Raw genomic sequence first — 12,235 nt, 5'->3', positions numbered from 1 at the left:
CCCCCTCCCGCCCGCGCCTCCCGCCTCCTGCCTCCCGCCTCCCGCCTGGGGCCGCTGCACCGCGGAAGTGCTGCTGTCGCCCGCGCCCAATTAGCTGCTTCTCGGACAAGAGTGCTGCTGGCTTGGAAGACGGGAGCTCACCAAGACCGAGAGCTTTTCATTCCTCCCATTTGCAAGGAGTAGCCCCTGCGTCCGCGCTCCTGGACTGCCCTGGGGCTTTGTTGCTCTGTAGGAGCTCGCCAGGGGTGCCTTGCAGGGAGTGGAGCAGTGCTCACTGTGTAGCGAGCGCCCCAGGGCCAAGAAAACATCTTTTAGGGGAATCTGAGCGCCCCCTCTTCGCGCATCCTGTCCCCGTGCCCCATTGGGAGGAGCTGGAAGCAGGAGTGAGGGTGGAATGGGCTGCGGGACGCCCCGTGCTTTGGGAGATCGAAGGGGCGGAATGGGTGAGAAGGTGGGCGCATCCCCCGGCGAGGGTCCTGTAGCTTTGGGCTCCCTCCACTGAGGGTGGAGGCGCTGCGGCGACAGCCCCATCATTATTGTATTATTACTTGTTTAGTTAAAACGCTGTCCCAGCTGCTCGGGGTGTAAACAGGATTTGGCAAGGTGACAGCCCAGCGCGGCAGGCGCTACTGCTCAGTTTGAGGACACACGTTTCTTGCCATCCCCTCTCCATCCCAGCTCTCGGCACCCCGTAAGTCCCTCAGCTGCAGATCCAGATGTGGGCGCCGTGCTCTTGCGGTGGCAGGATTGCCCGAGGCCGCGGGGCAGCCTGGCCCAGCGCTGTCAGCGGCGGCTTTGTTTTGACAGGGTGACAGCTGAGGGGGGCGGGGACTTGGCCTTGTCAGCTCCTGCGGCCTGTGGCTGAGGCAGGGAAGAGACACCCTCACATACGCACACACCTCTCATGTATTCCTCCCGCCTGCTGCAAACAGGGTCAAGTTCCCAAATTCCCACAAGCGAGCTGCAGTGGCCAACTATGAATTTCGGTGTAAAGATTATTAATCCTGCCAGAACCCCTCTCCCCCGGTGATCTTGTTTTTAGTATTTACAGGAGCTTCTCAGCCGCAGTGGAGCGGTTGTGCTGACTCTTTTCCCACGCCGTTCACATCCCCTTGTATATGTTGATCGCCTGCTGTGTACCTGTCACTGGTTCAATAAATATTTGTTGAGTGGATGTAGGATCTAGCCCAGTGGTCCCCTCAAACTTTAATGTGCATAGGAATCACCTGGGGAGCTGGTTGAAAATGATGCTTCTAAATCAGCGGAACTGGGGTGGGGCTGAGAATTTGCGTTTCTAACAAGTTCTTAGGTGTTGTGATGCTGCTCCACTGACGGCATTCCAAGTAGCAAGACCTGGGCAATGTATTATTCCACTCTTTTGAGTTCTGAAGCTGTGAAACAATAATGCCATGTGGTTGGTATTTCTGAAGAAGGAATGCAAAAAAAATGAACTGTGGAGTGTGCGTCTAAGAAAGGTGAAGGGCCAGGAGTTGGTTATGAAGGGTCTTAGAGGAGTCAAGAACAAGGCCAGCTACTCAGTGGACTTCATGTTTTGCAGCCAGAGTGGGCTCAGGTCAGAACTGTGTCCGCTCATTGTTTCTGTCCTGCCTTTTTATTGGGTTTCCATCATGAGCACCGTCTCTCCCTGTTGCCCGCTTATTGCCTTGATATCCAAAAACTTTCCTGAAGTTTTGATCCTATCTAACTATCTAAAACTATGAGCATATGTGCTTTGCATTGATATTTTGGATCCTTTCAGATTTCCAAGAGTGAGATGTAGCACCTTTTGTAAGGTTTGTGACTTGAGTGTTCCATGTTCACATTCACAATCGAACTTATAGGAAGGGAAAATCTTTTAATAAAGGCCTCTCTTCAGACTCCTGGGAGACTATGAAAGTGTCAATTTGTATTGCTCATTTATTCAATAAATATTTAGAGAGGTCCCAACTGGGTGCCAGGCATTGTGCTGGATGCTGGGGCTATGACACCCAGAATCTATGCTTCTGGAGCTAGTGTGTGTGTCTGTGTGTCTGTGCGCGCACACATGCACATGTGTTGGGGGCCTGGGGAGGTGGGCAGGAACCAATTACAATGAAATGAAAAAAAAAGAACTGCTTTCTTAGAGTGGTGTTGGAACTCAGAGCTGGCACTTCATGGGCTGGAGCATGGCTGGGGTAGGAATGGCTTCCTGGAGGAAGTGTCAGTGGGTGCCAAGGAATCTTGGCAGAGTAGAGTGGGGTGAGGTAAAGCTTCTTGTAGTGGAGAAACTGAAAGCAGTTGTGAAAGCTTGGAGCTGTGCCAACAGGAGTTAGAGCTCCATTGGCTGGGGCCACCAGATGGGGGTGTGTGTGTGGCCAAGAGGGCATTTGGGAATTCAGGAATCTTAACACCTGGGGAGTGACATTGTCTCAGATAATGCTTTTTTTAAAAAAAAACTCTGCTTGATTGGGTGTGTGGTGTGCAAGAGAACAGAATCTGTGGTTCTTTCTTAGCTTGTCTGTACACTTAATGTAAGAAAAGCCCAAAGGGACAGACTGTCCTACCTTTTGGTCCTGACCTGTCCCTTGACAAGTCAAGAGAGGAGAGAGGTTAGGAATGAAGAGAGACCTGGAAAGATGTGAAGTACTTTACTGGGTGGTATTGAAAGAAGAACAGGTCCTAAACCTGATAAAAGATCTGGCCTTTAAACTTCACAAGTGAAACAGAAAAAGAAGGGAGGTAGTTCACAGCCAGGGTGGTGCGGCCACACCCTGGAGAGAAGAAAAAAAAAAAGAAAAAAAAAGAAACGAACTTGTTTTGCAGGATCGAGGGTAGAGTTCTTTGAACTGTGTGTGCTGGCGAAGATTGCTTCAGAGAGTCACTTGGCTGGCCTGTGACACAGCTAGAGTGATCATTAAAACCGTCGATCTGACCATGTTTAACCTCTACTTAGGACCCTTCAGTTTCTCTTTATTGGAATCCACAAGGCCCTGTGTGGCCTGGCCCTGACTATCTCGGGTTCCTTTTCAGGGCCTTGGGTGCATGGTTCCCTTCGACCTCAGGGCCTTTGCATACACTGTTCACTGGGATTAAAAGCTCTTCTAGCCTCACTTTCAAATGGACTCCCTACTCTTCTTGCAAACCTCAGACTCCTTGCATTTCCTTGACCAGCCTTACCATTATAAGTTTTCTGAACCCCACTGTACTTACTTTTCCTTCCTGGTGCTTTTATCATGGTTTTAAATGATGTGATTATTTGATACGTGTTTGTCTCTGAATAGATTCTAAGGTGGAAGTGGTTATTGACTGAATGAAAAAGAGAAGCTAGAAACTGAGGAAATGATAAGCTGTTAGGAGAGCAGCAGTGAGATTTTAGCTTGACCACTTCTTGACCGTTGGTTAGAGGGCATTTTTCACTCAGGACAGTTCTAGGTATCGCACAGGTGTCCATAGGACCGGGTTTTTAGTGTTATAAAAGAAACCCAAAGTGAAAGTATTAGTAGCCCGAATCCAAATCTCCTTGAATTAAAATATAACTTATCTACTAAAAAAACAAAAATCATTGGCTGACTCTTCTTAATGAAATAGGCTGTTTATACAGCGGGGGGAGGAAGTTGGTTGTAGTGGCCAAGAATATATGCTTCAGCGTGCAAACTGACCGGAGTTCAAATTTCAGGATATCCAGCTGTGTGACCTTGGACAAGCACTTCACCTCAGTCTTCATTTCCTTGTCTGTAAAAGTAGGAATAATAATGCTCCCCTCAGGACAAAGCAGTGAGGATTTACAATGGGCTAATATGTATGAGGCACCCAGCAGGGTGTCTGGCCCCTGGTGAGCCCTCACAGCAGCTCAGAGTAGGGGATAGACTTTTAACTTGGAAGTCAAGAAAGCACGAGGGACTTAGCGAGTCTCGAACCCCAGCCCTGCCACTTGTGTGATCTTGGGCACCAGTCAGTTATTCTCTGAGCTTTGATTAGTTCATGTATAAAATGGGGACCATGACTTTAACCTTGAAGTTAAAAGAGAGAAGGTCCCCAAAGTTTCTGGAACCTAAATGTGCTGGCTAAACTGAATTGCCTCGGGTTTTACTCATTCATTGTCTATTGGAGTCATTGGCCACGAAGCATTTACAGAAAACCCAGTTGCTTCGATTCTGGGCTGAGTGCCATACCTAGAGAGTTAACATGGGCACAGGGCTATACAATTAGCCTTAATTTAAAAAATAATGGTTTATAGTCTAGAAGTAACACTGACTGTGGAATATGCAGAGAGTGGAGGCACTGATAACACCATGAGAGAAAAAGTGTCTCATGTTGGCCAGGGGCTGGTGAATGGGGCACTAGAACAAGCCTTGTGGTTGGGGAGAGCCCCCCCTACACCTTTGTATTTCTCAAGTTACTCCTTCAGAGAGCAAATTTCTGTTTCAACTGTCAGCATCTAGAGTAGTGACTCTCCCCCGGAGCTGTTTTGCTCCCCTAGGGGGTATTTAGCAATGTCTGGAGACATTTTGGGTCATTGTAATTGGGAGGAGGAGTGTGCTACTGGCAACTAGTAATTAGAGGCCAGGGATGTTGCTAAATATCCCAGGATGCATAGGACAACCCCCCACAACAAAGAATGATCTGGCCCCAAATGACAGCAGTGACAAATTTGAGAAACCCTGCTTTAGAGGAAAATTGTGTTATCCCATAATGCCATAAATTCATGGAAGTATAGAAAAAAATTAATGCTTTTAATGTTAATTTGAATAACACTCAAAATCTGAAATATCTCACTTTGTGAATCGTGGGCAAAGTTTTAAACAGCTTTATTGTGGTATGATTTATAGCTCATAAACCTGACAAACTTAAATGTAAAGCCAGTTGCTTTTGAGTAAATGTGTACAGTTGTGCATTCCTTACCACAGTCTGGTTTTATTATATAACTCTTCCATCTCCTGCAGTGGGCACCATTTTTTAAAGGTGATATTTTGTATCAGTTGATTGTGGGTTTGCAAACAGAAACAAAAAATATATTTTTTGGAGACTCTTTAGATAAGTAGTATTAATTACTTCAAAGCACAAAACATGGAGGGGGTAAATAAAATGCTTTAGGAAAATCGGTCTTTGGCTTCATAAGTCTCGGAGCATACGGTTATTTCATGTGCGGTGACTTCTCTAAAAGGCGGTATCATGGAGCCAACACACACAGGAAAAATGTTTCGTTTGGCAGGCACAATACAAAAAGCCTGCGAGAAAGAGGAACACATTTAATTCTGTTTCCTCATAAACTTTCAGGGAAGATGGAAATTCAAGCCTGCAAAAGCCTTCAGACTGCAATTTGCAGTTTTATGTAACAGAAAATAGTTTATAGGGCAAAATGGAACAAAATCTGCCAAGGACTGTTTTGTTTTAGAAACATGTGTTTGCAAATAACATTTTGTGATGCAGCTCTGGTGGGTTTTGTTGTTGTTGTTTTTTTACCTCTAGAAGATTTTAAACCTAGTTACCTGTCCACATTGGCAGGGTTTATTCTGTGCTTATCAGGTAAATCCATAGCGTCGGACCTGTCATAGGGAGTCTTGAGGGTAAAATACACAGTTTCCTGGGAGGTACCTTGCAACAATCAGAACATTTGCTTCTCAGATGAAAGATTGGGAGACGCAGCGCACTGCCAAGACGGATTTCCAAGGCTGAGTGGCTCCTGATTGAGTTCATTTGTCTCTTCACGAGAGGCAGGTAGCTACTTAGGAACAGTTGTCAATGGTTTCCTACTCCTAATCTGATTCAAACCTGAAGGCATCTAGGGCAGAATAGCAGGCGCGTGGACTACCTGGCAACCTGGTGAATACCTCGAGCATCCGCCCTCTTCTCTGCCTGCATGCTGGGCGCCTTGGGCACCTGCTTAACTGCTTTGTGTTTCAGTTTCCTCTTTGGTGAAGTGGGGAGTCAAGGCGTCAGTCACCTCATTGACTTACTGTACAGATGAAATAGTTTAGCATATGTGAATAGTTCTTGGAAGATAGGCATTTCACAGATGTCTATTTTATTTTTAAAAACTTTCCATTGGCCTTAGCAGTTCATGTTTTGCTAAAGCGTTAGGCCTCCTGTCACTTGATTCTTCTACCTGAGGTAAGAGGGAGGAGGTAAAGAAGGTCATTTTACTGGCAGGGAACTGAGACCCAAAGAGGCGAAGCAATTTCCTCCAGCTGCAGTGGCTGCTCAGGGAGTCTTCATCCAGTGCCCAATTTTGCATCCTCTTCCCAAACTTTCTCATGTGGTGGAGGGACTGCTGTTTCTCCAAATGGTTTACAGAGAGGATTTCATTTGTTTCAGGCCTTCTACTGCTCTCACTTGATGTTTATTATCCCCCTATTGAGAGGTATGTTCAAAGGCTTTTCTAGTTCATTGAAACTGCAGGCCGTAAAGCAGACAAAATAAGCGTTCTTTATTACGGGCCCAGGGCAGACAGATGCATGCCCTCGATTGTTTTAAAGCTAACAATCAAGAGTGGTAACTGTGCTGGCCCAGTAAAATTTCCTGCAGGAAGGAAAGAAGATGAAAGAGACACCAACTCAGGCTGTAGAAGGTGCCAGATATGCCGGAGAGGTAAGGAATTGACTGCCCTGGATGTGTAGAAGTCCCCAAACAGCTCTACATAAGACTGCACACATAGCAGTGTTTCATCATGACCCAGAGGAAAGTCACTTCTTAACGTTTAATTCTATGATCAGAAAGTAAAATGCTGACATCCTAAGTACTGTATATATAGCCCAGTGCATTTTTTCCCAAAGCTTTATTGGGGAACGATGTGGGTTTTTTTGGGGGAATAATGTGTTTTTCCAGGACGCATCAGCTCCAAGTCAAGTTGTCCTTCAGTCTTAGTTGTGGAGGGCGCAACTCAGCTCCAAGTCCAGTTGTGGCTTTCAGTCTAGTTGCTGGGAAGCACAGCCTACCATCCCATGTGGGAATCGAACCGGCAACCATGTTGTGAAGAGCACGTGCTCTAACCAACTGAGCCATCCGGCCACCCACCGGTGGCTGCTCAGCTCAAGTTGTCTTCAGTCTAGTTGCGGGGAGTGTGGCTCACTGGCCCATGTGGGAATTGAACCGGCAACCCTGTTGCTCAGAGCACACGCTCGAACCAACTGAGCCACCGGGCTGGCCTAGCCCAGTGCATTTTTACATATGCGTGTATCCATGCAACTGCCACCTAGTGAAAGCTATAGAGCATTTCCAGCAGCTCAGTGGGCTTCCTCGTGCCCCCTCCCCACCTCTGGTAACCCTTATTCTGACTTTATTACCAGAGATTGGTTTTGCCTTTCTTAAAGTTCCCACAAATGGAATCACACCGTATAAACTCTTTTGCATCTGGCTTCTGTCACTCAACATGATGTCTGTGAGCCGTATCCAGGTTGTGGCATATAGCAGTTAATGTGTCAAGACACATTTTTTTAAACTAAAAAAGTTCAAAATTGTCAGCCATTTTCAGGATGGAAAGCATTGGATGTGGACAGCTTTATAAAATGAACTTTAATGAGGCTTTTGAAAGAAAAGATGGGAGTTTGAAATTCGGGTATACTGGGAAGAACCCACGCGGGCAGGAATATGGACAAGACATCAGGGAATGTGGACCTGGCCACGCAGATGCAGTTAAGGATTGGGATGGAGGAGAGGTGGACCGTTGGGGAGGTGGGTGGGCAGGAGGCCTATGATGTCACAGCTGGTGGAATGCCCAGTCTGCACAATTCCTCTCCCATGGTGTCTGTATTGGTAAGTCCTTACTGGTAAATACGCATGTGAAGTCCTGCTGTCTGTCACCCATCCTGGTGCAAGTCACACAGAACCATACATGTTAGGAGCTGTGGCAGGGTTCCTAGAAGACTGGCCGGAACCCAGTACCTAAAGCTCCAACAGCCATTGACATCTCTGTGATATTGGCAACAATTCATCATTGAAAACTTGTATTAAACATATAAGATAAACTCAGTATAAATTAATCTTCCCATAATTGACATATATTGGCTTTTTGGGAAAGTCATGACGCATTTTTGCATTGAAAAACAGAAAAATACGTCATGACTTTCCCGACAACCAAATGTATACATATATATGATGGGATTTTTATCTTATTTACCTGTGCGTGTCTATAACAGGGGTGTTATACCTATTTCCATTTATTTAACATTTATTTCCATGGGCTGCTTTAGAAGATTTCTGCTCAGGTAGCTCCTGTTCAAACTCTTGATGACAGTTCATCACCTAGTGACAATTGAAATAGAAGTGAATCCTTTCTAATATTGAATTGCTTTCATCTCTGTCATGTCATTGTGCATGCTGGTACCCCTTGCATTGCCACTTTTCTTTTCCAGGTATTGGCGTGGCTTGTTGTTAAACCTTATTCCAATTTGTTCCCCAAAGCTAATTTTTCAGAAAAGCTTTCCTGACACCCCCTACTTCCTGGTCTAAAATAGCCGCACCCCATCACTTGGTAATCTTACCTTGTTCTGTATTCCTTTACCGCATTTGTCAGTACTTGGAAATCACATGTATATTTTTAATAATTCCTCGTCGGTTTCCTTTATGACAATAGAAGCTCCACGAAGCAGAGACTTTGGTTCATTCCGTATCCCAGGTCCATGGACCGTGCCTTGCACATAGTGGGTACTCAGTACATATTTGTTGAATAAATGGGCCATTTCATATGCACAGTGGATTTCATATTCACTTTGTGAGATGGGAGGAAACAAAATCGTGTCTTAAAGATGAGGAAACGGAGGCTCAGAGAGGTTGAGTAACTTACCCGAAGCCATGTGGTCAGCGGCAGCAGGGTAGTCCTGAGCTGGGGCTGGAATAACATCCCCTGACTCGTAGGAGAGTGTGGTTCCTGTGAACGCACAGCGGACCCGATGACGTGCAGTAGTTGTCTGATGGCCTGGGCTTTTGCTATAAGATGGAGCAAGAAGTCACACCCACTTTTAATCCTCTGAACAAATGACGTGAACTTCTGTGACCACCATTTTCTCTTCCTCAGATGAGAATTAAAGTCTCACAAGGGTATCACGAGTATTGTGAGACCAGAGAGTTAAAACCTATGAGCTGAGAAAAAGGCCCTACGATATATTCTAAAAGTCACGTTAGTCAACCGTTACGTTAGTGAACTGGAAACAGAAATCGCCTATAAAGTCAGGTTTTCTAGCTACTATTTATATTTGTGGTTGCTTTGCTGCCTGCTTTAAACTAAAGGCTACAAGAGGCTTTCTTTAATTTGTTCTTCTGTTTGCATTCAGAGACCCAGACACAGGGCTTGTTTTCTAAATCAGGAGATGAATGCATTTGTTTTGGAAAATAGTGTGAATAATATCTTTAATGATCCACTTGGAATGTTATTTTTTGTTGTTGTTACACCACCTAACCTTAGGAGAGAGAAGGCTTTGAGTCATCTTGTAAGTGACCTCAGGGAAAGAGACGTGTGGGATGGTTCCGTGAATTCCACACCATCCTAATCAGTCCCCACTCGGTGCGTGCTCTCGGCCTGTGCTGAGGCTGCTGTGGTATGCGGCAGATTCCAGAAGTCCAGGGACGAGGCCTGAGTAATATAGTGCCTGATGGCAGCGGCTCTAATTTGCATCAGCTCTAACAAGCTGGTGTTGAAACTGGATGGCAGGATGCCACGGAAGTCAAGGTCAGCATACTTTGAAATAGCGAAGTGAGTCATACAACCCAGGATTTGCACATACCCACAAGGGCTACCTGACTAACCCCAGCTCCAGTGAACATACCCACAAACAGGTTAAGTGCCTGTGCCCAGTTCTGTCCTAGGTGAACAGTGAGTGACAAAAGGAAACAGAATCGCATTAGGAGCCCCTCATCTTGCTGGAAGACAGGTACAGAGGGAAAGAAAAATTGAAATGAATAATCAAGCATGAAGTCAATACACAGAGAAGCCATTATGAGCTAGGGGCAGGTAGAAGCGTAGGCGAGAGGCCCGGCCAGGTGGAGTGAAGAGTATATAAGAGAGCAGAGAAGCAAAACTGAAAGGAACAAGACATCAGAGAGGTTTAGATGTGGACCTGGGCAACAGATGGGCCAGGTTTGAATCCTGATGTGCTGCTTCTTGCTGTGTGACCATGAGGGAGATAACTTAACTCTTTACGAGCCTCAGATTTCATAGCTGTAAAATGGGGATCGGGATGTCGTCAACGTTCCCCATTCATATTCAGCAAATTTGTTACCGAACGTGCCAGGCACTGATTTAGATCTGGGGATACAGTGACAGATGGGCTCTTACTCTTGCAGAGCTTGCATTCTGGTAGAAGCAGACAGTAAACAACAAAATAACAGAAAATGGTAAGTGCCACACACAGAATGTAAACAGAGAAGTAAATGAGAGTGCCTGGGGAGTTCCTTCAGATGTATGCCCAGAAAGGTCTCTGTATAGAAGGGACAGGGTCTGGGGCCTGAATGATAACAAGAAGCCAAGGGGGACCGTGCCAGGTGGGGAGTGCAAAGACTTGGCCAGAAATGGATTAGCATGTTCAAGGGCTGCCAGGCAACCATTGTGGCTAGATGGGGGTGGACAGTGGGGCGAGGGTAGGAGATGAGGTGGAAGAGGTCAATGGTGGCCAGATTGCCGAAGTAGAATTTTCACACAGTGAAAAGATCTGATCTTCACTTCTGATCAGTTTTGACAAGTGCATATCAAGACAGAGCATTTTCATTGCTCTACAAAGTTCCTTCCTGCTCCTCTCAAATCCCTCTCCCCCAGAAGCAACCACTGAGCTAAATTGGTGTCACCACAGGTTAGTTTTGATAGTCTAGAATGTCATATAAATGAAACCACGTGGTACATAGTCTTTTCCTTTCACTCAGCATAGTATTTTTGAGATTCGTCCACGTTGTCGCATGTATCAGTAGTAAATTTCTTTTTTTTTTAAAGATTTTATTGGGGAATTGGGGGAGAGAACAGCGTTGGGGAATCGGGGAAGGGGACCAGACAAGTTGCTGTCCTTTTGTTCTTCAGTCTAGTTGTGGAAGATGTCGCTTCATTGGCCCATGTTGATATTATCAGTGCGCTCTTCCTGGCTGAGGCAGATCGTTTGCTGGCCATTAGATGGCCACTCATGGTGGCTCATGGCAGCTCACGCTGGCTGCCGGCCACACACTGTAGCTTATGGCAGCCCACTGCAGCCCCGCTGCAGCCTACGCCGTCGCCGGCGACTCACGGCAGCCCAGCTCCAGGCCGAGCTGTTGTTCACCATCTTAGCTGTAGAGGGCGCAGCGTCACTGGCCCCCATGTGGGATCTGAACCAGGGCCCTGCTGCTCAGTGCTCGCGCTCCCAAGCCAACTCTTAACAGGCGAGCCACTCGGCCGGCCCGTAAATTTCTTTTTTTTGCTGAGTCTTCCACTGTATGGATGTACCACAGTTTGTTTATCCATTCACCTGTTATGGACAGACATCTGGGCTGTTTCCAATGGATTCAGATTAGGTTTGCATTTTAAAGCATCCCCTGTGGCTCTTCTGGAAAGAATAAAGTGTACAAGAGAAAGAGTAGGAAAAGAGGACACTGGGAGTTACTGGAGCCTAGGTGTAAGTGTACAGTGGTGGGTTGGCTGAGGGTGGTAACAGTGGAGGGGTGCAAAGTAGACAGTTTGCACCCTGTCTAGCGGCAGCAAGACTTGGTGTGTGGAGGGGTGGGGGTAGTGTGTGAAGAGAAGACAGAAATGAACCTAATGTCTAGGTTGTTGGCCTGAGGAGCTGAGAGGATGCTGGTTCCATTTACCAAGTTGGGGAAGACCATGGGAAAAGCAGGTGTTGGGTGGGTGAGACTCGATTCCACTTTGGGATATGTTAAATTAGGTATGTCTCTTAGTGGTCAAGTGTTGTTTTGATAATAAAATGAAATAATCCATTTAGCAGCTTGATGTATAGTATCTGGAACATTCTAAATGCTCAGGAAATGGTAGCTATTATTACTGCTAAAAGCAGTGCTGAATCATAATTATTGAGCTTATGAAAGAGACTAATTGGAGAAAAAGGAAGAATGAGTAAACAGGAGTAGTAGGAGATAGGACTCACTGGGTAAGGAAGAAATCCGTTTCTAGAAGGTCTTGAATTGCAGGTAGAAAAGTTTGAATTGAATCCGCTTGGTAATAGTGACTCTGCACTTTAAGGAGGAGGAGACACACGACATTTAGAATGCTAGCAAGGAGTTCTAGGTTTTGGCTACTTGCTCCTTTGCTAGCTGGGTGAACTCAGGCAAACCACCCACCCAC

The 12,235-nt window shown here is 46.1% G+C and overlaps 1 protein-coding gene across 1 annotated transcript in view; it reads left to right on the top strand.

The window, feature by feature from the left end:
- The first annotated feature begins 10,527 nt into the window (after window positions 1–10,527).
- The window catches only part of KAT2B (lysine acetyltransferase 2B), a 112,475-nt gene continuing 110,767 nt past the window's right edge, over window positions 10,528–12,235 (top strand). Inside the window, 2 exon segments of the mRNA XM_019663739.1 lie at window positions 10,528–10,612; window positions 11,416–11,549. Of these exon segments, the coding sequence (XP_019519284.1) occupies window positions 10,528–10,612; window positions 11,416–11,549 (219 nt within the window).

The sequence above is a fragment of the Hipposideros armiger genome, unplaced genomic scaffold, assembly GCF_001890085.2.
Source record: "Hipposideros armiger isolate ML-2016 unplaced genomic scaffold, ASM189008v1 scaffold_403, whole genome shotgun sequence".
NCBI classification, from domain to species: domain Eukaryota; kingdom Metazoa; phylum Chordata; class Mammalia; order Chiroptera; family Hipposideridae; genus Hipposideros; species Hipposideros armiger.
Note: the sequence above shows the minus strand (reverse complement) of the source record. Positions and strands in the feature narration are given on the sequence as shown.